Raw genomic sequence first — 25,908 nt, 5'->3', positions numbered from 1 at the left:
CTTGTCCTTATAAAACACGGTATAAGGGGGCTCGGATGTCAAAGCCTTGAGCTCAGACACCCTCCTCGCTGATGAGGAACTAGGAACGCCACTTTCTAAGAAAGGTAGAGAAGCGAGCATGTTGCTAGGGGCTCAAAGGGAGGGCCCATGAGCCTTGAGAGCACCAGATTAAGATCCCATGGAGACATCAGCTGTTTTACTTGGGGGGACAGTCTGTCTAACCCCTTGAGGAAACAGACAATCACAGGATTAGCGAACAATGAGCGGCCCGTTGAGCCGGAATGGAAAGCCAAAATTGCCACCAGGTGCACTTTTATTGACGAGACTGCTTGTCACATACTGCTTGTGGGTCGAGCCACCATCAGAGGGATTCGAGAACCTGAGGAGTAAGGGTGACCAGTCTGTCTATGTGGTCTCAGTTTGGCCCGTAAACTCAGGCTAGCCACGCCTGAAGGGGGCGTATTCACAGCCTGGCATGCAGTACCACATCCGTGCAGGCAGCCATATGCCCGAACAATTTCAGACAAGTCTGCCCCTCCCTTTGTGTAGGGATTACGGTTGACTTTGCCACATTTAGAATAAGACCGAACCTGAGGAACGTCATGTGCACTGGGTTCACATGGTCCTCCACTTGGACCCGAGATTGGCCCTTGATAAGCCAGTTGTCCAGGTATGGAAAAACTTGCACCTGTCGCTTCCGCAGGAAGGCCGCCACAACTGCCATGCACTTGGTGAACACCTGCGGAGCCACCGAGAAGCCGAAGGGGAGGACTGTGAAATGATAATGGGCATTGTTGACCACGAATCAAAGGAACCCTCTGCGGGACAGGATTATGGACACTTGGAAGTACGTGTCCTTCAAGTCGAGGGCAGCGTATCAGTCCCCCAGATCCAGAGAGGGGATAATGAAAGCCATGGAGACCATGCGAAACTTCAGCTTCTTCATGAATCTGTTGAGGTTTTGCAGGTCTAAAATAGGCCAGAGCCCTCCTTTGGCATGGAGATTAGGAAGTAATGGGAATAGAAACCTGAACTAGATAGGTGCCTCTTCAACCGTCCCGAGTTGTAGGAGCATTTGCACCTCCTGCACTAGAAGTTGCTCATGAGAAGGGTCCCTGAAGAGGGATGGGGAAGGTGGCTAGGAGGGTACAATACTGGAAAGAATATCCCAATTCTACCATGCTCAAGACCCATCCATCTGATGTTATTTGAGCCCAAGCATGGTAGAAATGGGATAGATAGTTCATAAAAGGAGGGGAAGAATCCAGGATATGGACTGGTATGTCGCCCCCGGCCGCACCTTCAAAAGGTTTTCTTGGGAACCGGCAACTGCCTTGCCAAGCCTTGGCCCTGGATAGAGGATTGCAGAGGCCTTCTCCTATTACTCCCACCCAGTCTCCTGTTGTAGTCTTGCCTCAGCTGAGAGGGGTAGAAACAAAGTTGGGGCTGAGATTTAAAATACTTCCTTTGTAGGGCTTGAAGCGCCAAGGATTTTAAGGTCGCTCTAGAGTCCTCGAGACTATGGAGCCTAAAGTCTGTCTGTTCTGTGAAGAGACCCAAGCCATCAAAGGGCAAGTCCTGTATAGTCTGTTGGACCTCCAGAGGGAGACCCGAGACTTACAGCCACGAGCTGCCCCACATAACAATGGCCGAGGACATTGTGCAGTTGGCCGAGTCCACCAAATCTATTGGAGCCTGTAAGGAAGTCCTTGCAATGGTCTTGCCTTCCTCTAGGGTAGCCCTGAAGTTGGAGCAAGAGTCAGATGGAAGTAGCTCCTTAAACTTGGACAGGGAGTTACAAGAGTTAAAACTCTAGCAGCTAAAAAATGCCTGCTGATTGGCAATTTGAAGCTGGAGCCCCCCGGTGGAATAGACCTTACAGCCGAACAGATCCAGCTTCTTTGCCTCTTTAGACTTTGGTGTGGGGCCCTGGTGATCCTGCCTTTCCTTGGCATTGGCTGCATCCATGACCAGCGTGCCCGGCTGAGAGTGGGTGAAAAGGTATTCATACCCCTTGGAGAGTACAAAGTACTTCCTTTCCACCCTTTAACCATGGGAAGAATGGAAGCAGGAGTTCGCCAGAGGGTCTTGGTAGTATTGTGGATGGTATTGATGAATGGCAAGGCCACCCTGGAAGGACCTTCTGGCATCAGAATGTCCACCATAGGGTCTGTTTCTTCTGACAACTCCTCTGCTTGCAGGCCCAGATTTTGGGCTACTCTTCTGAGAAGCTCCTGAAGGGTTCTATTGTCCAAAACTAGTAAAGAGGCAGACGAGCCTGCTACTGCCTCATCCAGGGAGAAGGATGAAGAAGCTCTCATTGGCATGGGGTCCTCCTGACCCTCCAACTCACAGAGGTCCTCCCATGCTGGTGCTCCCTGTTCAGTGGCAGATGCAGTGCCAGCTGCAAACTCAGTACCAGGTTCGGTGCTGGGTATGGTGATGGCTACAGCACTGGCGTCAATGCCAGCCCAGGAGTGGGGCTCCGAATCCTTTGAAGGTTCCCTCTGTGACGCACTCTATATGCACCGTCTGTCCGAGGTGATCAAAAGGGATCTGGAGCTTGGCCCCTGGGCTTGATGATATGCCCATGGGGTCAAGAACAGCCACTGAGCGGGCACCTGCCAATGTGGTGGCCAGGGCATCATCGGGAGATGTTGCATCTCGTTTTGCCTGGAGCGACGAGATCGGTGCCACCTGTGTCTGAAGACGTATGATTCCGGCTCTGACTCGGAGGACGAGTCTGACCTCGGATTCCACGGCAGTGCTGTGCAGGATGGTGCCAGCGATCGGTGCCAAGGAGAGGGCGACTGGTGCCGCAGCATGGCCGGTTTGCCCTTGGAAAGTCTCGCCTCCCCGCATGGTGCTGGTGCTGCCAGTTCCAGTGCTGTTGGTGCTGCTTGCACGGGGAAGTGCTGGGTTGCCATGTCTATGAGGTTCCTGGCGAATGTATCAGGAGTGAATGGCACGTCCAACTCCTTCATTTGGCTTTCCCATCCCGGGGAGTCCAATGGGACCAGACTCATGGTTCTGCCTGGGCTGCCGGAGTCGACGATACCGGCTGTTCCTGAGCAGGAGCTGAGTGTCCCGACATGGGACGCACTCCTCAGGCACCGTCGCGCTCCACTGCTCAGACCGTCAGCAAGCGCCCCCTTTCGGCTCTTCTCTGCTTCTTACGTGACACTGGTGATTAAGATCGGTGCCGAGAGGTCGCCAAACTCAACTTCAGTGCTGGAGAGTGACGATGCCGTGGGTCTCTGGACCCCAAGTCCTTCGCCAGCTCTGCAGTCTCCCTCACTGAGACCAATACACTGCACACCTAAGTGCTGGGCTTGGACCCTGATGCAGTCTAAGCTGGCTGGGGACAGAGAGCCGACTCCATAAGGGGAATCTGAAATCTAAAGTCTCTCTTCTTCTTAGTCCTTGGGTGGAAGCTCCTGCAGATCTTGCACTTGTAGGCCTGGTGGGCTTCCCCCAAGCAGTTTAAGCAGGACTCATGAGGGTCTCCCCTGGGCATAGGCTTCTGGCATGACCCACAAGGTTTGAAGCCTTGAGACCGAGGCATGCCCCGGTCCCCGGAAGGGAGTGGGGGAGAAAAGCAGGGGAGTAACTCCCAACAGAAACTTAGTCTATGAACTAACTAAAACACTAGAAAAACTATACTAAGTAGAACTATATACAAGAATAAATGTTCACTATGAGAAGCACTTGCGCGAAGCAAGAGAATGAAGTAGCTCCAACGACCATCACTGGTGGTAAGGAACTGAAGAGGCGGCAGGTCAGCAGGAACCTATATACACCACCATAAGGGCATCACTCCAGGGGGCTCCACAGTCGACCCGACAGGTACCACTAGTGGAAAAACCTTCCAATGATCGTGCAGGCGGGACACACACACCTACTTGGAATTGACATGAGCAATCACTTGAAGAAGAAAAGGAGGTGACTTGGCAAATAAATTCTGAGAAGAGGTTTAAAGGAAACACGGAAGAATGCACAGAAGGGGGCATGACAGAAAAAAAACACAAGGTTTCTGAAGCTGGCATCACTAGGGTACATTGATTGCTTAAGTCTTGCAACACCGATGTGAGGTATTATATCCATTTTCATCACCCCCCAGAGCTCAGACTTCATTAAAAGAATGGGTACATATCCATGGTGCAGTTGATCACTGTGGCAGGCTCACCAATATTAACATGGGGTGGTCTGGAAAGGTCCATGACACTAGAATCTTTCAAAACTCACATTTATTTTATTTAAGGGAAAAGTTGCTGTGAGATCTCGATGGACCTTAATAGTATTCTGATTCCCCTCAGCATTCTTGGAGACTCCGCTTATTTTTCTAATCCCCTGATTTATATATAAAGCTTTTTACTGGACACTTGAACAAGAGAAAGGACCAGTTCTACTGTATACCCTGAGTAACTGAAGAATGACAATGGACTGTGAGTTTGGAGATCTGAGAGGGAGATGGCACTATCTCAGGCTGAAGCTGAAGACTGCTGAGCAATGTATATCCTATATGACAATTGCTTGCTATGGTCTGCACAACATCTGTGAGAGCCTCACTGATGGGTGGGAGGTGGATGTCCAGACACTTTCATGACTGATACCATGAATAGCTAATAGGCTCCCTCTGCAAACTGCAGCAAATAGTCAAGGCCACAGGGTCAGGGACACCCTATGCACCTACTTTGAGGCTAGGAGCTGAATTACGGCATGGTTTCATTACTGTGTGTGTAGGGATTTAATTAAACAGATGTTTATTTTGCTTTTGAAATGCTTTGTGGTACTTTTTTGGAAGAGTATTTTGATACGTGTACTGTATATGTGGTGTTTTATGAACCTTTATTGAACTTTTGTCAAAAATAACCATTATTGAACATCAAGCAGTGCAAGCAAAAACATTAATTGAACAAAACTGCATTTTTAGCCATTGCAACATGAACCACAACGTAAAACAGTGAAAACAATGCAAAACATCGCAAACTTTATGCAACATTATGGTGCAGATATGCACCACATTCGAAAAAAGTTCTGTGCTACACTTGTCACAAACATCTGTAGGTGCAGGATTTCTGCATGGTGGCTTTGCCTTGGGTTGTGGAGAGTGTGCAGAAACTATCATTTGTCATTGGAAGGGTGAAGGAGGGTTCCCAGAACGCACTGTTTCCAGACTCCCGTGGTATGGTGGGGAGAGGGAAATGCCCGTGGCTTGAGTTTTGGGAAGAGTACTGCTGCTCCCTGTACCTGTTATTCTCCATGGGCTGCAGAACATGTGTGTGCTGGGATTGTGGTGCTGTAGCAGAACATTGTGCCAACATGTTCTCAGTCAAGACAGTCTGGTTTTGCATGTGCTCCAGGAGCTGTCTCAGCATCTCTCCCTCTCTATGCATGTTTTTTGCCTTCGTCTCGGTCAGCAAGGAGAACCTCTGTCCTTCTGTCTCTCTGAAAGAAGAATTTCCCACTATTCCTCTGTCTTCTTATCCCACTTCTGAGATGCTGTCACAAAGTCCCCAAACATTTTGCCTTTGGTCTTCCCTTTTCTGATTAATCAGGTGTTCTGCAGTTGACAATGGTCCTGTCCTTGGGGGCCATAGGGTGTCAGATGCAGAAGCAGGTGGAGCTGAGAAACAGAACAAGTAGTTATTGAAGCGATTCAAGTCTCCATGGCAACAATTATAAAATGCTTCTTTCTCCTCATTTCTGGAATGCTATTTCAAGTCTCTTCCCAGTCTGGGAGATAAGTGTTTCACTTGAATTTCCCTTTGCACAGGAGCCTTGCTTGTGATTGGCTAAGGTGGGCAGCAGAGTTTCAGGGGTTTGGACTGATGGTTTGCAGAGGCAAGGAATCTAGGGGTGGGCAGAAGGATTTGGAGTTCTACACGGGCTGAGGAGGACAGGGGCTAGGATGTTTGCAGGGGCCAGCTTTGTCTGCCGGTCCACTTCTGCAGGCAATCCTAACATTGGACAATGCAACCTTAATACAGAGGCAGATATGAGGCTTTTTGAAAAAGGGGATGAGCAAACCAGAAATCTATGCAGTGATTTAATTCACCCCCAGAAATGCTGCAGGACCGGAAGAGGTAGGCTACCCACAGAAGTAATCCTGAGAAGGGTGTGTTACTTTTCAATGTTTCTGCCAATATACAGTATTATCTTTGCCTTAAATTCTGTTTAAAATCATCTGCCAACATGCACAAAGTGTACTGCTAAATACAGTTCTGCTGTAATTGTCAACAATGCTGATGGTCTGATTACAGCTAGCCAAGGGCCTATGCATCTCTATGCATTTATTGTCTTCCATTTTATACCTCATAAAATGCTACAACAGCTGAAAGCTCACGGCATTGATCAAACTCTGAAACAAAGAATTTTTTATGCTGCATTATTTTTCTGTAATTGACATTTCAATAAACATGCCTGCATTATATGCTGTGTTTTTTTGTTTGGTTGTTTTTTTAAAAAAAAACTACTACGGCACCCCTAGGTTAACCAGGGCAGGAAGCCTGGGAGACCATGGCAGTTGACCGGGAGATGGAGCACGAGGGAGATGAACTGGCAGATGGCTGTGAGAAATGAAAATATCAGGGATATAATCCCTACAGAGCTGGAATTCCCTGGCATAGCTACCATACTGATTAAAAGGGAAGTGGGGATGAGAAGCTGAGCTCTCATCCACCCAGACTGGTGGCTTCCATTGGCACTTGGAACAACAATATGTTAAAATGACCTATACATTTTTATTGTAATATAGCACTTAGTACTTACAGGCAGAGGTCCCCTCCTCAGAACTGTCAGTCTGGTGTCTGCCTGGGTATCAGAAGTCTGTTCCTCCAGGTCTGGCTTGGAGTCTTGCATGGGAAAGAAATCCTAGCTTTCAAGGAATCCTCCACTTCAGAGTACTAGTCAAGATTCTCCTTGGTGTTCTCCACCACATATTGAGCTTCAGTGATGGCCTAGATGGTAAAAATCCTATCCTCAAAGTCCTCAAAGTAGGGGCAGGTGGTTGGAGCACTGCCAAAGGTCCTCGTTCTGACCTTGGTATTTTTTTATAATTCTGATAGAGCTTCTTCCCTTTATTGCAGCATTGAGCCAAGTCCAAGGAGTGACCCCAGTTGGTCATTTGGTTAGCTATATACTTGAATATTTTCTTATTACAGTGGCTACTATTAAAGGAGGACTGCACCAGTTCCTTTCCCCAGATCACAAGAAAATCCATGACCTCTGCATGGCCCCCCACAGACACACAAGGCATGGCTGCTATAGCACTGGTGTAATGCTCCGGGAGTGTGTAATCACAAACAGAGCGTTCCTGGCTGCACGCCAGCATTTAAATAAGAAGGTAACATCTGGTAATCATGACCCCTGAACAGCAGAGGGCACACCCGTGAACAGACAGTTCAGTCCTGGTGTAAAACAATGCAGTGTCCTACCAGTGGGAGGACTGAAAAATCAACCTGAAGTACTGATGAATCCACACAAACTCCATATTAACTACACACAATATTCCACATGGAAATTCATTTTGGAATGAATTAAAGTGGATTATCCAGTTTGCACCAACTAACCAGTTAATTTAGAAGAATTGTGTTGTGTGGATGCAGACCATTTTAATTTGAAAAAATGCCAGTTAGTCTGAAACAAACCCATTGTGTTGACAAACCCTAAAACACCATCTGAACCCAGCAGCTTGTCTACACTATGCTTTCCAATGTTGCTAACAGCAATGGAACTGAACTGCCATTAGAAAGAGTGGGACATTTTTGCAGAGTTTCCCTAATGTACACAAAAAGAAAAGAAGTACTTGTGGCACCTTAGAGACTAACCAATTTATTTGAGCATAAGCTTTCGTGAGCTACAGCTCACTTCATCGGATGCATACTGTGGAAAATACAGAAGACGTTTGTTTTTATACACATAAATCATGGAAAAATGGGTGTTTATCACTACAAAAGATTTTCTCTCCCCCCACCCCACTCTCCTGCTGGTAATAGCTTATGTAAAGTGATCACTCTCCTTACAATGTGTATGATAATCAAGGTGGGCCATTTCCAGCACAAATCCAGGTTTTCTCCCCACCCCCCTACCCACACACAAACCCACTGTGTGTGGGGGGGAGGAGGAGGAGTGGGGAGAAAACCTGGATTTGTGCTGGAAATGGCCCACCTTGATTATCATTCACATTGTAAGGAGAGTAATCACTTTAGATAAGCTATTACCAACAGGAGAGTGGGTTTGTTTGGGGGGGATGTGGGGGAGGGAGAAAACCTGGATTTGTGCTGGAAATGGCCCACCTTGATTATCATACACATTGTAAGGAGAGTGATCACTTTACATAAGCTATTACCAGCAGGAGAGTGGGGTGGGGGGAGAGAAAACCTTTTGTAGTGATAAACACCCATTTTTCCATGATTTATGTGTATAAAAACAAACATCTTCTGTATTTTCCACAGTATGCATCCGATGAAGTGAGCTGTAGCTCACGAAAGCTTATGCTCAAATAAATTGGTTAGTCTCTAAGGTGCCACAAGTACTCCTTTTCTTTTTGCGAATACAGACTAACACGGCTGTTACTCTGAAACCTAATGTACACAACTTCATGATGAGTCAGCAGCAGAACTGAGTCATTATTCCCAATTGCTCTGATGATCTAATCACTAAATTACACTGCTTATTTAAATAAGTACATTGCCATTAAACATTATTTCAATTTGTATATAATGTCTCATTTGGAAAGGACTCCAGCACATCTGATGTCTCAGATGCTCTGGAGTCATCCTTTTTTAGAAACACACACAATGCACAGACAATTCTGCTGTTGGAGTGGAAAATGAAGGGACAGCATACTGCACATGATAACAGAGAGAAAATTTTAATGAACACATCAAGGCAAAACTCTACACTTACAAGACCCCATGCCACTTCTTAAGTCCGTGCACAGCACCTCAAACAAGAAAGTAATTTTAAAAGCGTCTTGTCCAAAAACATACATGCAGACAGTAAACTTGATGGAACTTAGCTTAGAATAAGGACCTGCAAACTTGATATTTAGATCACTGCTGAAAGCTGTCCCACCAGTTAAAGCAGGGTAGTCAAGAGGCAGACTGTGGACCAAAGTTGAACCACCAGACACTTTTGAATGGACCCCAAAATCTTTTTATTAATTATCATCGTTTTTTATGATGTTCTCTGGAGTATGGACTTCGACCATACTTTGACCAAGAAATTTGGACGTTGACATAAAAGAATTGACTACCCAAATTAAAGAAATCCCAACTACTGCACTCCTGGATGTTAGTGACATTCTCTACATCAAGAGAGGGGAAAGGCGGGCTTTAAATGGGTACCAAGATGCGGGGCCTCCCAAGGAGTCCGGCAGAGGGGCAGAAGGAAGACCCGTGAAATCCCTTACTTAGAACTTGCTATACCATATAGCCTACAACCTAGAAAACAACGGTCTTACATGCAGGCGACAGAAAACATCTGCAGGGAACCCACTGCATTGACTCGTCATTCTTGTCCCCAGCCCTGCCGCGCCGCCTCTCCACTCCCCGCTCCCGCCCGCTCCTGTCCAGCCCCGCCCCTTTGGCAGCACGCGGGGGTGGGGGGCTCGGCACCCAGAGGACGATGGGAGTTGTAGTCCATTTCGGCACCACCCGGGCTGCCAGTGGCGTGGCCGCTGCCCGTGGCCTCAGCCCCAGGAGCGAGCGGGGGGCGCCCGCCCGCCCGCGCCGGGGCAGGGCTGGGACACCGGCAGGCGAGAGGCGCCCGGGGGCCCCAGGCACTACAAGCCCCATGGTGCTTTGCCAGGCGGCGCTGTGCGACACGCCGCGCTCCGGGGCCGCTCTGCCCTTAGTCTGGGGGAAGCGCAGCAGAGACCGGCAGGGGCGGCTGCCGGCCGGCGGGACGTAGGCAGGGCGAGAACCATGTGGGTGTTCGGTTACGGCTCCCTCATCTGGAAGGTGGATTTCCCCTACGAGGAAAAGATGGTCGGGTACATCACGGGCTACAGCAGGAGGTTCTGGCAGGGCAGCACCGACCACCGCGGGGTGCCGGGCAAGGTGAGCGCTGGGCGCAGGGAGCGTGTCCTGCCGGTGCCCCGACCGGGGAGGGAAGCACCCACCATCCGCCCGCAGGGGGCAGGAGAGGGGAAGTGCCGGTGGCAGCTGCTGTTCGCCCTCCCCGTTCCAGATATGTAATCTGCTGCGGAGGGGGGGACGCGATGCTGACCAGCGGCCCATCCGAAGCAGGGAGCTCTGAGCTGACCCCCGTGAGTTTATACAGAAATTAACCCAGATCCCACCGCTGAACCCCTCCACATACCCCCAATACAGGTACGGGCTGCTCTTCAGCTCCCCACCATATACACAGATCCCTAACCTTCGCCTCCCCTCCTCCCAACGATCCCTAACCTTCGCCTCCCCTCTTCCCAACGATCCCTAACCTTCGCCTCCCCTCCTCCCAACGATCCCTAACCTTCGCCTCCCCTCCTCCCAACGATCCCTAGGTTCAGTTCAGGCATTCTCCCCCCCTGGAATACACCCCCCCCCCATAAACACACAGTTTCTGCATGCAGTCCCCCCAACACGCACCCACATACCCCCAACAGATTCCCTCCTCCTCACCCCCCCCCCCGCACACAGGTCCTCCTCACACACACCCCAAGTCCTCTCTGCACCAAAGGACACTTCCACAGTTCGACTATTCTCTCATGTACAAGCAGGTCCCATTCACACACCCAATCAAACTCCTCTCTCACACAGGTCCCATCTCCATTCCACTACACACTCACATAATTTCAAAACTTCATAGTTTTAAAATATTCTCTAAAGGTAAATACAAAGTAACCCTCTACTTTTCCCCTGCCTTCCAAATACATCATATTTAATATCAATTTCACATATATAGCTTTACAGTCCTCCACCCCTATATCAAAACAAACCACCACCCCCTGTACCCTCCTACATCATCTTCATAATCAAAGTTACTGGGTAATCTTTTGCACTATCAGCTGGAGAATCACACTAGTCTGAACATTTTGTACCTACTAGTAGTTACATGTAACAACTAATAGCTTTCTGTTAGATACTAACAGAACAAATAACATCTCTATTCCTCCCTCCCCCCGTTTATTTTGTGTATTTGTCAGCATTCTGTGCAGTTAGTTTCACCCTTTCCCCCGATAGTCATTAAGGCCCCAATCTAACAAAAGCTGACCTGCCCGGTATACCCTATGCAGAGCAACAACACTGAACACAATGGAGGTCTGCTTTGGCACAGGGGGGCAGAAACAGCTTGCAAGATAGAGGCCTCACGGTTCAATATTGCCAACATTTACAAGTGAGTAGTTAGTTGTGTGCTTAAGTCCTTTTGATTTAATGGAACTTCTCACAGAATCACTCAGGTGTTTGCATATTTAGGGCCTCAGTCAGTTTCAACCTTGCTAAAAAGATCCTTATATAATCTGAAACAGGAGTTGAAACTCTTTATTTTTAAAGGTTTCAGAGTAGCAGCCGTGTTAGTCTGTATCCGCAAAAATAAAAGGAGTACTTGTGGCACCTTAGAGACGAACCAATTTATTTGAGCACAAGCTTTCGTGAGCTACAGCTCATTTCATCGGATGCATTCAGTAGAAAATACAGTGGGGAGATTTCATATACACAGAGAACATGAAACAATGGGTGTTACCATACACACTGTAACAAGAGTGATCAGGTAAGGTGAGCTATTACCTCAGGAGAGAAAAAAATTATCACTTTTGTAGTGATAATCAAGGTGGACCATTTCTAGCAGTTGACAAGAACGTGTGAGGAACAGTGGGGGGGGGGAATAAACATGGGGAAATAGTTTTACTTTGTGTAATGACATATCCACTCCCAGTCTTTATTCAAGCCTAAGTTAATTGTGTCCAGTTTGCAAATTAATTCCAATTCAGTGGTCTCTCGTTGGAGTCTGTTTTTGAAGTTTTTTTTGTTGAAGAATTGCAACTTTTAGGTCTGTAATCGCGTGACCAAGGAGACTGAAGTGTTCTCCGACTGGTTTTTGAATGTTATAATTCTTGATGTTTGATTTGTGTCCATTTATTCTTTTACGTAGAGACTGTCCAGTTTGGCCAATGTACATGGCAGAGGGGCATTGCTGGCACATGATGGCATATATCACATTGGCAGACGTGCAAGTGAAAGAGCCTCTGATCGTGTGGCTGATGTGATTAGGTCCTATGATGGTGTCCCCGAATAGATATGTGGACACAGTTGGCAACGGACTTTGTTGCAAGGATAGGTTCCTGGGTTAGTGGTTCTGTTGTGTGATGTGTGGTTGCTGGTGAGTATTTGCTTCAGGTTGGGGGACTGTCTGTAAGCAAGGACTGGCCTGTCTCCCAAGATCTGTGAGAGTGATGGGTCATCCTTCAGGATAGGTTGTAGATCCTTGATGATGCGTTGGAGAGGTTTTAATTGGGGGCTGAAGGTGATGGCTAGTGGCGTTCTGTTATTTTCTTTGTTGGGCCTGTCCTGTAGTAGGTAACTTCTGGATACTCTTCTGGCTCTGTCAATCTGTTTCTTCACTTCAGCAGGCGGGTACTGTAGTTGTAAGAACGCTTGATAGAGATCTTGTAGGTGTTCGTCTCTGTCTGGGGGGTTTATTTCCCCCCCACACACACACACACTGTTCCTCATACGTTCTTGTCAACTGCAGGAAATGGCCCACCTTGATTATCACTACAAAAGTGATAATTTTTTTCTCTCCTGAGGTAATAGCTCACCTTACCTGATCACTCTTGTTACAGTGTGTATGGTAACACCCATTGTTTCATGTTCTCTGTGTATATAAAATCTCCCCACTGTATTTTCTACTGCATGCATCCGATGAAATGAGCTGTAGCTCATGAAAGCTTATGCTCAAATAAATTTGTTAGTCTCTAAGGTGCCACAAGTCCTCCTTTTCTTTTTAAAGGAATGTTTTTAAAAGAATTTCAGAATATATTAAAATAATGCTTTAAAAAACTGGAATTTTTTTTAAATTGCTTAATTTCAAAAAATTGAGTGGCAGCATCTCTTTAAAGAAGGAAGGAGGTCAGGGAGCAGTGTAATAAATGTACAAGCTCTATATTTTGTTAGTCTATTGAAATACAAAAGTAAACTTTTGAAAAGTAAAATGGGTTCACTCTTATGGCATTGTTCAAAGAAGCACAGTATTCTTTTATTTGTGTAATTGGTGAATAATTGCCAAGAACAGCTTCGATATTCATATGATTAAAAGTACAGTGTTATGATCTTCTGTATAGCTAGACATTTTAAATTATTGGTTCTGATTTTGTATTAGAGAAATCTTGTGCTACAGTAAGAGTCAGACCTCAGAAATCCCAAAACCATACCAGCTATGGCAGGGCTTTGGAGACACACACGTGACTTCCAAAGAACTCAGCATATGCAAACTTCCAAAACTAGAAAATGCCCCTATATTTCCAATACAATACTTAGGGCTTGTCTACACTTAAGCGCTGCACTGGCCCAGTTGCATCATTGTAGCACTTATTGAAGACGCTACCTACACTGACTGGAGAGCTGCTCCCACTAGCGTAGATACTCTGCTTCCCCGAGAGGGACAGCTATGTCGACGGGAGAAGCCTTCCCCACATCGATGTAGTGCTATCTGCACCAGGGAGTTAAGGTTGATATAACTGTGTTGCTCAGGGGCGTGGATTAGTTATACCAACATAAATTGGTAGCGTAGAGCAAGCCTCAGATCTCGTAGTGCTAGTTTTGTAACCTCCCAAACTAAATCCATTCTGCTGCTTTCAACTGAAGTTCATTTCTCACCTCAAGCACTGATGCAATTACCTGGAATTACTGATCCAAAATACTATATACCAATACTATTTCTCATTTGGCATGAAATAAGTAAATTGATCTTTCCTTGATCCACTTCTAAGGGCTTGTCTACACTACCGTGCGGGGTCAATCTAAGATACACAATTTCAGCTATGTGAGTAGCATAGCTGAAGTCGACGTACTTAGATCTACTCACCGCGGTGTCTTCACTGCGGTAAGTCGACAGCTGACGCTCTCCCGTCAGCTCCGCTTGCGCTCCTCATTCTGGTGAAGTACCAGAGTTGACAGGAGAGCACTCAGAGGTCCATTTATCACATCTAGTATCCAGCGGTAGTGTAGACAAGCCCTAAATCTGAGTAGTATCAGAGTAGCTGAAGGACTTCACAATGTGAAAAGAGCTTCAAAATAAAGTTGGCAAAGCTCCAAAATTAATATTTTCCTGTTACATGTGGATTCAATTACACTGGCTCACCACTTGTGTAAACCATCCCATTACCATCACCACTGCCATCACTATTCCCTGGAGGAACCTACGTTTTATATAATTTTAACAACACACTAAAATTCAGTGTATTTCTTATACTTTTATTAATTTTTATATTAAAGGATTAGTGCTCAGAGGCCCCAATTAGGACCAGGGCCTCACCATCCTGGGCATTGTACAAACATACTCTTAAGACAGTTTCTGCCCCTTGGAGCTTATAGTCTAAGATCTCTATCTGCAACTGCCTCAGTACAGATGGACTCCCTTGTGCCTATGTGGAGCCTCACTGACTTTGGTGGCATCCATCTACAGTTCCAGGAACTGGGTATAAGTAGGGACAAGATGCAACAAGAACAAAATGGAGGAGGGAAAAGAAGACCAGGGTGATAATACCAAGTTTGAGACAAACACATTTGAATTTGGTCTGTTTATAATAATTAAGTTTATCGTAAGCCAACATAGAGACCAATACAAGTTGATTATCATCAGCATTATTTGTTATATGGTGGTAACACCCGAAGATCCCAGAGGAGAATGAGGTCCCATTGTGTTGGGCACTGTGCTACCATGTAGGGAGAAACTTATTTTAACTTAAGGTAAAAGTGCAAGGAAATAGTTTAAGTGATCGATTAAAATGGGAGTACCTAGAGGAGGCTAATGTTATTAATTTTTATTGTGTTTATACTGATCCTTTCAGTACTTTTTCAAAACTTAAGAAAACCTGTCTACCTTCCACACACAACCAAATACATCCTAAGAATAAGTCATGCCTTCTGCTTCAAAATACTCTAGTTTCCTTTCATAAGTATTAGGAAGTGACCATTTCAGGTGTGACTTCCAACTTATGATTGTATGATGCCAACAATGTACTAGGTGCTAACTGTTCCTTGTAGTTCAGAGACTCTTACTGCCTTAAAGTCATTTTTTTGTAGCTAAATTATAGACTTTCACATTATAGGACATCTTTTAAGCAATGCAAGACTTCCAAGATAGCAATGGCAGCAGGAATAACCAAAAAGAGTTAATTTCAGTAGTTGAAACAAATCCCAAACGATAATGTGCATCTAGCAAAATAGCCAAGAGAAAATAAATCTCATTTTTTGTTGAATCTTAGAAAGGGGAGAAGTATGAATCTATAAATAGGACACTAAAGCAAAGCAGAGATGTGCACAAACTACTTCATTCTGTGTGGGCTTTATCATTTTTACCCTGTTCATAAAACTAAAAGAGGAGAGATTTTATCCTATTTTTTTAATCTGGTGTTAAAAAAAAAACCCACAGGATTATGAAGTTAAAAACAATTTCCAGTTGTAAGCATCCTTTCCAATTTCCTGTGGACAGGTGTATTTTTCAAGCGACAGGAAGGAGCATAATATAGTTTTACTGCATTTTGAAATCCTGCATCGCTCTCACTCCACAAGGGCTATCACCCTTATATAATTCTAAATAGCTCAACAAATGCTAAGGAAACAATAGGTTACAGAAACATCCAGCAAATTAGGGGAATGACATTGATGGGACAGGGCTATGTTATTTACAGTTGCATATGTGGCTAATTAGTTAGTCATCAGAAATACTTAACTGATCATTAACATACTGGACCTGGTATATGAAAGTTTCCCTAATTTATGAAAGAAAAATGGTAAATGCTAATTTTATTTAATTAAAATACACTTTTCTTTGTTCACTGAGGTCTTTCCCCCCAAAGCAGTCACCTCACTTACACATCATTGGCAACTCCAAGCTAAAACTGGAGACTGACTTAGAAAGAGAGTAGCTCTAGTGAAGACGTAAGAATTATACTAATTGAAAAAGGAAATGCTGCATTTTCAAAAGGAGGATGCATAGGTTCATGCAACCATGGATCAGTAATAATTATTTTAAACAAAATTTTTATGTCTCAAATTTTTTTTTTTTTTTTTTTTTAACACCAAGACCATCCTATCATTGGATCAAAATAATGATCCATATTTTATTTCTGAAGAGCTTTTTCAGATTACTAGGACCCTTATCAACCCAGGATGAACTTCTGGAATGCCAATAAAGACCTACAAACGGATTGACAGGAAACATCAAGTACAATCTTCCCTGCGTTTGCTGGAAGACCTCTTAGGCCTGGTCTACATAGAGGTTTTGTATCCATATAACTATAGGTTATGGGTGTAATTCTTTACTGGAATAGTTATACTGGTACACCTCCCCTAATGTGGATGCACTTTTAGTGGTATAAATGTGCCTTTTACTGATATGGCTTTATTCGCCTTCCTGTACTGGAATAAGTCATACCAGTATAAAGACTGTGATATCAGTATAACTGTGTCCATGCTACTGGGTTTGTACTTCTTTAATTTTACCAACATAATGAAATTGCTGAAACTTTTGTGTTTAGCACTCACAGTTTTGTTAATGCTCATGCAGCTGAACTGATGCTAACACAGGTGGAATTGTCTGTAAAAATTCCCTCATATAGAGAGACAAGCATTTTCCAGGACAGACAAGATCTAAATTTTTAATGTAAAACCACACAGAGAAAAACCCTTTTGGACCTCCTTTATACACCATAAAGCAGCAAAATCAGCACATGCCCAATTTCTTTGTTTTGCAGGGCAACTTTAAAGAAGTCATAGCTGTAATTTACTTTGGACTAGATTGTGCCCTGATCTACCATGGTTGTGCAGAGGAGTATGCAAAGTGGGTTCTAGTGGGTATGCATGAAGAATCCTATAAAAGGGCTGTGACAGATTCCTCTCTCAGTTGTGTTTTCCTGCACAAAAAGGGAGCATCAGGGAACTGTTCCTTAGAGGAGAGTCTCTGAGACACCATGCCTCCTACGACTACTCCTGGGGCAAAGAAGATTACACACTGACCCCGGCTCAAGGCTGGATCTAGAAGCATAATCTAACCCTAAATGAGCTGGTGCTTTAAAGAAAAAAATTAGTTAAGAATGTAAAGTCAATCTGGATTTTGTTTTAACTCTGAATTTCTTTGATTGTTAGCTTGTCAGATTGATGACACTGTAGTCTGTGGTTTATTATAAAACTGAGCTAATACACAATATACATTATCTAGGTTTTATAAGTTTTGAAGTTTTATCACTTGCAACCAGCAACCAACTACACGAATGTATCACAGCGCCCTCTGTGTGACTTTATTATTATTATTCTGAATGCCACTCTGCTGCTAATACAAGATGTTATAAACTTTATTTTTAACATGCACTAAGCAAATGCAGAGTCAGGTGTCCCTTATACTGGGTCCAGTTTATCTGTGGCCAGTGGGAGCTGCGGGCAGCCGTGCCTGCAGACGGTCAATGTAAACACTGTCTCGCAGCCCACTAGTGGAGTATACTGATGGGCCGCAGGTTGCCCACCACTGAATTAAAATCCAAGGAATTACACCAGAAACAAATTTATTCATGGTGTGTAAATTGCAAGTGAAACCCATCCTTCAACACTATTATTTCATTTCAAATTATAGCAGTGAAATACTAGCCTACAAGTTGAAAAACCTACTGAAAATACTTGCTGCTACAACATTCCATAGTCAGTACAACAAAGAACACATAATGAGCATTTTTATGTACAACAATGACTGCAAGCTTTTTTGTACAAAACTCGGCTTAACATAATGATGACCTTGTATTCATACTTTAACTGCTCAACTTACCTTATTGTAATAATGTAGTTAAACACTAGTTAAAAATGCAATGCTTGCTATTACTGCCATAATATATAGTATGTAGGATGCTACATTAGAAAGATATTCCTTGTTAACACTGCACATGAAGGCAAATTTTAAAATATAAATTATTATTATTACCTTCTTGCAAAACATATTGCATTAAGTATACTAGCTCCATTACATTTTTAGATGCTGATTTGATTAGTCTGAGAGTCTCAAATGAGAGTGGCCAGTACATTAGCAGGCATTAATGTGATGTTCACTGACATTTGATTGAGTACTTCTGCACCAGAAAACAAGACAGTGGTTTGCTAACTCATATCCTTCCCCAGAAAGAGAGATGAATGTATAATTTTTTTTGTGAAAACAGAAATGTCAGTTATTTGTGTAAAATTCAGAAAACACAAAGTTATGAAAAATAGTATCTTGCAGCAATTTACATGGCACTCTTCAAAGCAATTAAAACATGTTCCCTGTCACTGAAAAATAGTTCACGTGTGGGGATTACTGATGAAGAAAAGAGTGATTGTTGGAAGAAGTGGGTTTGGAGGAGCAAACTAGTTAGGAAGACATTTGAAGTATAAGAGGCAGTGTAGCTGGAAGTATACAGTCAAGCTGGAAAAAAGGAGATGAAGGAAGCTGTAGGGGTGAAAGGAGTGGGAGGAGGGTAAAAGAATTTAGGGCCTTGCAGAGGAGTTAACATCTGTTTTTTCTGGGGAATTACTGAATCCTCAAACACAGTGTGCATTATACTTTTGCAATGCATCAACAATTTGTAAACTATTTCCCCCTGTAGACACACTCTAAAAGTTATTTTTATAAGCCATATTCACATAAAAGTATATATATTTTAAGGTCATAGGGTTATAAATATTAAGTATGGTCACTGTGGCTTATCGCTGGAATCCTTGGAATGGCTTTATAACCTGGTAACACATCGGACACTTAATTATTGTGCATGTTGAAGACTAGGATAGACAGAAACACAGCTGCTTTCCGAGACACGTTCTCAGACTTCTGTGCCTCAGCTGCTTCAAGGCCTGTCTTTCATGAGAAGAGACAAAATTCAATGCTACTAATAGTTCAAATACCATGCTTTGGATATACTTCCTATACTATGGTGGAACATGAAATAACTTCTTTCTCCATGCCTTTGTTGAAGACCCCAGAAATTACACTAAGCATCTTTAACAATAAATATTATCTAGGGGTTGAAAGTGCAAGCTTGGGAGTCAAGGGTTCTACTTCTAGTTCTGCCACACTTGCTGTTTTCTTTGTGCCTCAGTTTTCTTATCTGTAAAATTCTCATGTTCTAGAGGGTGTGATTATCTGGCAGCCTGTCTTCATGGACTGCACAGTGTTCTCATATTTGCAATGCATATGTGATACAAGAATTCAGTATGCCAACTAAAGTGTGTGGGATTAAACACCATCAAAGGTCTACAGACAAATGTCATCTTTTCCACTGATCAAATACTCCATTTGACTTTTGGTCCATAAACATTCGAAAATTATAGAGATGCATATTATGCAGCACTATTGTGGCACTACGGCACCTTTTGTGTTGTGCCTGATTGGGACTGGTCAACCAGTTGTTGGGCAGCTAACTAAACATACAGGTGAAAAGTAGAAGGTAGTTTGGGGGCAGGATTCCCATCAAGGAATGTCAGAGTATCCATCTTTCGGGAGTTTGCATGCATGTAATTGAAGATTGTGGCAAAATTCAGACCTAGGTTAAATGCTCCAACTTACTCTGCTCTACAGAATACAAAAAGACCAGGATCTGACTTAACAGTTGACATGTGGAGGAAGAGAATCCAACATCTTGTTTTTTAATCTAAAAAATATTATCAGAAGTGATAATTTGCTCCCATTCTGTCTAATCCCTCTCCATAACTATTCTTTTGTTCGGACTCCTCCCTTTGGAATCTGCTCCCCCACTCTATATCATCTTTTACTATTCATCTTCCCTGTAATCCTCCTGGCGTGTTTCAGCCCATCTTCACTCTTCTTTTGGCTCCCCTATCCCATTTTGCCAGCCAAATAATATTTACTGGTAAATGTTCGCAATTACTTTAAAACTATAGGGAATCCCACTTGCTGAGTAGCACTGTGGGGGAGATCAACACAAATAAAGTGGAAAAAAGCTGTTCATCAGATTGCCAAGTACTCTTAACATCCTGTGCTAAAAGTGCTGTATCGGAGTCTGGATTTTTCACACTCAGAGATCGGCTGCTAATAAATAATACGTCAAGTCTGCTCTATTTTGAGTTTACAACCAGGGCCTGTATGGAGTTCATTGTAGGATCAGGGCATAAGTTCATAAAAACATTTTGGACATAAATTTGACAAATTATAAACAAAGAAGGATACTGTTTATCATTACTTTTAGCAAATTTGATTTTTTTTTAAAGGACCAACCAGTTAAAGAGCAAAGCATAAAGAGTGATTCTGAGACCATTACACTTCATATAGAAAGAGAGACACCCCAATCCTGCAAGAGAATCATGTGTGTGATACAGCATGGCCAGAGGGCAGCAGGAGAGTGTTAGAAGAGACAAGTTTGGAGGAGTTGAAGCAGAGGGGATTGGGGTTGGAGCAGAGAGCAGTTTGGAGGGAAGCAGAGGAGAGTTTGGAGAAGAGCTGCAGTGGGCTAAGAAGACCAAGACCCTAGGTAAAGGGACACCTGGTTTATGCAGAGGAAGGGCAGGAAGCCCCACAAGCTGAAGGACAGAAGAGGGAAGTAGTCCAGGGGAAGGAACCGCTAGTTCAAGCGGTTTACCGCTATCCCTAGGGCCCCTGGGCTGGGACCCGGAGTAGAGGGCGGGCCTGGGTCCCTCCCTCTCCACTCCCCTCCTCTAGGACACTAGTGGGGCAGTTAATAACCCAGTTCAGGGGCGAGAAACAGTGCCCTGAACCCTCCCCAAGAAAAGAAAGCGTGAGACCCATCAATTTGCCATATGTGATTGGGTCCCTACCTGGGCAGAACCTCATTTGTCAATGGGACTCCACACAATTCTTTTGACAAGATTGAGGTCCAAAGTCCTTATTTATTTTTCAAAAATGGTTGTTTTACATGCACTGACTCTTCTATAAAACATGTATATTTAACAGTGAATATTTAAAGGGACATCAACATCATCACACTTTGCAAATGGTTTACTATTACAAGCCGCACCTGTCACTACAACTGAAAGATCAGAGTATATTTTCCCTCAATTTGGTAGTTTTATTGTATGCATTTGACATCTTGTCCGCTTTTGTTTATTCTGTATGATCACTTAGTTTTGTCCATTCCCCCTACTGTATGGTTCTTTCAGTGATAAGAGAGAGAGAAACAAATGATGGCTGAGCCTTAATTGTCAAGGTGAGTCAGGCAAAGGTCTGGTATCTGGAATTTATTTTTTTTTCTTTTAATTAACTACACATGATGATGTCCTTTTTAAAGAAACAGTTTTTAAGTTGTTAATGCTCTCACAAATTGCTATCATGCTTTTAACATTGAGGAGAGTTTAGAAAAGGTGGATTTGGAGAAACTCCTAAATTATCACACACTTCCTTATAAGCAGTTTTGTTGTGGCTACGTTGGTCCCAGGATATTTGAAAGACAAGGTGGGTGAGGTAATCTCTCTTATTGGACCAACTTCTGTTGGAAAGAGAGAGAAGCTTACACAGAGCTCTTCTTCAGGTCTGGGAAATGTACTCAAGAGTGTCCCTGCTCAATACAAGATGGGACAAATTACTTTAGCAATAAGTAGTTAACACCTATTTCAAGGGACCATTCAAGGTGAAGAGACACTGAATATAAACACTGTTGTAATAAGCCATAAATCCAATCTCTAACCCACTAACTCCCCCTCCCCATCTTTTCTTTTCTGACTTTCCCTCCTATGACTGGAGAGGTGATAACTGGCAGGATGCATTTGATTTAAATACATTTGATTTAAATCACTAGTCAGGAAGACTCGATTTAATCATGGTTTTCTACATAAAAGTGCTTTCTTGTTGGTTGTTATAACCTTAATACATATTCTTCACAACTCAGAGACAGATGTAGGTTTCATTTTTATACATTTTTTAAACAGTGATTTATTTTGAAAACTTTTCAGATTTGTTTTACAGCTATATCAGAAAATGATTGTTTGGTTATTTCATTTACCAAAGGTAATTGAAGCAGATATTTATGAAGTCATTGAGAGGTTGAACTACACCTCTACCCTGATATAACACTGTCCTCGGGAACCAAAAAATCTTACTGTTTTATAGGTGAAACCGCCTTATATCAAACTTACTTTGATCCACCGGAGCACACAGCCTCCCCTCCCTCGCCCCACCCCCACCCCCCGAGCGCTGCTTTACCGTGTTATATCCGAATTCGTGTTATATCAGGTCACGTTATATCGGGGTTGAGGTGTATCTCCAATTCAACAGGTTAATCATTAATATTTGGAGGATTTTCTTACCATGCTGTATTAGGAGAACATGACCAGACAGACATTTAAATTGTTTTATTTAACTAAAACAACATTAAGTATTCTGGATTTTTTTCTTCAACAGAAAACATATAATAATTTAACATATGTCTCTCGCTTCTCACATTTATCTCCAAACTTCTTCTCCTTGTCCAGAGCTATTCCGCCCCCAACAATCCTCTATTCTTTGAACTTTTCGAAACTGCGCTTTTAGAGAGAGGTAAGGGATTGACTCTGCTGCTCACAAACCGGGTAGAATTAGTGGGGGAAGCAAAAGTGGATGGGAATCTGGGAGGCAGTGACCATGAGTTGGTTGAGTTCAGGATCCTGACGCAGGGAAGAAAGGTAAGCAGCAGGATACGGACCCTGGACTTCAGGAAAGCAGACTTCGACTCCCTCAGGGAACGGATGGCCAGGATCCCCTGGGGGACTAACATGAAGGGGAAAGGAGTCCAGGAGAGCTGGCTGTATTTCAAGGAATCCCTGTTGAGGTTACAGGGACAAACCATCCCGATGAGTCGAAAGAATAGTAAATATGGCAGGCGACCAGCTTGGCTTAATGGTGAAATCCTAGCGGATCTTAAACATAAAAAAGAAGCTTACAAGAAGTGGAAGGTTGGACATATGACCAGGGAAGAGTATAAAAATATTGCTCGGGCATGTAGGAATGATATCAGGAGGGCCAAATCGCACCTGGAGCTGCAGCTAGCAAGAGATGTCAAGAGTAACAAGAAGGGTTTCTTCAGGTATGTTGGCAACAAGAAGAAAGCCAAGGAAAGTGTGGGCCCCTTACTGAATGAGGGAGGCAACCTAGTGACAGAGGATGTGGAAAAAGCTAATGTACTCAATGCTTTTTTTGCCTCTGTCTTCACGAACAAGGTCAGCTCCCAGACTGCTGCACTGGGCATCACAAAATGGGGAAGAGATGGCCAGCCCTCTGTGGAGATAGAGGTGGTTAGGGACTATTTAGAAAAGCTGGACGTGCACAAGTCCATGGGGCTGGACGAGTTGCATCCGAGAGTGCTGAAGGAATTGGCGGCTGTGATTGCAGAGCCATTGGCCATTATCTTTGAAAACTCGTGGCGAACGGGGGAAGTCCCGGATGACTGGAAAAAGGCTAATGTAGTGCCAATCTTTAAAAAAGGGAAGAAGGAGGATCCTGGGAACTACAGGCCGGTCAGCCTCACCTCAGTCCCTGGAAAAATCATGGAGCAGGTCCTCAAAGAATCAATCCTGAAGCACTTGCATGAGAGGAAAGTGATCAGGAACAGCCAGCATGGATTCACCAAGGGAAGGTCACGCCTGAATAATCTAATCGCCTTTTATGATGAGATTACTGGTTCTGTGGATGAAGGGAAAGCAGTGGATGTACTGTTTCTTGACTTTAGCAAAGCTTTTGACACGGTCTCCCACAGTATTCTTGTCAGCAAGGTAAGGAAGTATGGGCTGGATGAATGCACTATAAGGTGGGTAGAAAGCTGGCTAGATTGTCGGGCTCAACGGGTAGTGATCAATGGCTCCATGTCTAGTTGGCAGCCAGTGTCAAGTGGAGTGCCCCAGGGGTCGGTCCTGGGGCCGGTTTTGTTCAATATCTTCATAAATGATCTGGAGGATGGTGTAGATTGCACTCTCAGCCAATTTGCGGATGATACTAAACTGGGAGGAGTGGTAGATACGCTGGAGGGGAGGGATAGGATACAGAAGGACCTAGACAAATTGGAGGATTGGGCCAAAAGAAATCTGATGAGGTTCAATAAGGATAAGTGCAGAGTCCTGCACTTAGGACGGAAGAATCCAATGCACCGCTACAGACTAGGGGCCGAATGGCTAGGCAGCAGTTCTGCGGAAAAGGACCTAGGGGTGACAGTGGATGAGAAGCTGGATATGAATCAGCAGTGTGCCCTTGTTGCCAAGAAGGCCAATGGCATTTTGGGATGTATAAGTAGGGGCATAGCGAGCAGATCGAGGGACGTGATCGTTCCCCTCTATTCGACATTGGTGAGGCCTCATCTGGAGTACTGTGTCCAGTTTTGGGCCCCACACTACAAGAAGGATGTGGATAAATTGGAGAGAGTCCAGCGAAGGGCAACAAAAATGATTAGGGGTCTAGAACACATGACTTATGAGGAGAGGCTGAGGGAGCTGGGATTGTTTAGTCTGCAGAAGAGAAGAATGAGGGGGGATTTGATAGCTGCTTTCAACTACCTGAAAGGGGGTTCCAAAGAGGATGGCTCTAGACTGTTCTCAATGGTAGCAGATGACAGAATGAGTAATGGTCTCAAGTTGCAGTGGGGGGAGGTTTAGATTGGATATTAGGAAAAACTTTTTCACTATGAGGGTGGTGAAACACTGGAATGCGTTACCTAGGGAGGTGGTAGAATCTCCTTCCTTAGAGGTTTTTAAGGTCAGGCTTGACAAAGCCCTGGCTGGGATGATTTAACTAGGAATTGGTTCTGCTTCGAGCAGGGGGTTGGACTAGATGACCTTCTGGGGTCCCTTCCAACCCTGATATTCTATGATTCTATGATTCTATGACTCTGTGTACACAAATTTGCAGAGGGACAATAGAGTTGAGGTCGGTTATTTCTCCCCTCTATATATTTATTTTAAAACATTTTTGCTGTTAACAAGCATGTTACCTCTGGAGACACAAATCCATAGTTTGAGAACTGCAAAACTAAGCATCTCTGATGGTATTTTCTAGACTGAGCACTGAGTCCCCTTGTGTAGATAGAAAAATTAACCTAAATAATCTATACAGAAGCCTGTGGAACCCCATAAGATTGGGTCCCTAATCCATGAACTGTTGGAACTCATTTACAAAACTTTTTCTTAAACATTACATGAATATATTGTCTCATACTTTAGAATTTATAATCCCAATTCCATGATATATTTGAGCTATAATGTATCTTAATTAAAACTATCTTTAGATAGGTTTTTTCCTCAAAGCATTTTATCAAAAAAAATCATTGATTTTTATCCACCCTGGTAACTAGCCGCTTCACTGCAGACCTCACTGTTGTCATCCATGTCTCATGTCACTTCCAGGCCAAGGACTGCTATGCGTGGGATTACCCTTCAAATTTACCCGGAAACTCCAGCTAGTGCAGAACATGGCTGCACACCTGGAGTGAGGTGGGCTCAAACATATGGACTTTAGTATCTGCACTGGAATTTCTTTTAGAAGTGAAGAGGCCCTTAAAGCTATGAATGGCTTAGAATCTGATTATGAAAGGCCATCTCCAAACTATATCCTGTTGCAGCCATTAAGATCAGCTGGGAGATTCCTGTGTCCTGGAGATTTACCCCTAGGAGCAGTGCCAGAACTTTCTCAGTTGAAGGAACCTGACTCTGAAGTTCACTCTAAGTTTGCCCTCGTCTAGTAAGCCTCAGGGCACAACACAAGACGTTTACATATATTGTTTCTGATTCT

General features: G+C 44.0%; 2 protein-coding genes across 5 annotated transcripts in view; one reads left to right on the top strand and one right to left on the bottom strand.

Annotated features, from left to right (window-relative positions):
• ASB3 (ankyrin repeat and SOCS box containing 3) overlaps positions 1–25,908 on the bottom strand; it is a 129,555-nt gene that overhangs the window by 77,940 nt on the left and 25,707 nt on the right. The gene's annotated exons all lie outside the window — the stretch shown is intronic.
• CHAC2 (ChaC glutathione specific gamma-glutamylcyclotransferase 2) overlaps positions 9,877–25,908 on the top strand; it is a 31,375-nt gene continuing 15,343 nt past the window's right edge. The window contains exon 1 of the mRNA XM_077813898.1: positions 9,877–10,064. Within this exon, the coding sequence (XP_077670024.1) occupies positions 9,930–10,064 (135 nt within the window). The 5' untranslated portion in view covers positions 9,877–9,929. The remainder of the gene's footprint in view (positions 10,065–25,908) is intronic.

This window comes from Eretmochelys imbricata, chromosome 3 (assembly GCF_965152235.1).
Source record: "Eretmochelys imbricata isolate rEreImb1 chromosome 3, rEreImb1.hap1, whole genome shotgun sequence".
NCBI lineage: Eukaryota > Metazoa > Chordata > Testudines > Cheloniidae > Eretmochelys > Eretmochelys imbricata.
Note: the sequence above shows the minus strand (reverse complement) of the source record. Positions and strands in the feature narration are given on the sequence as shown.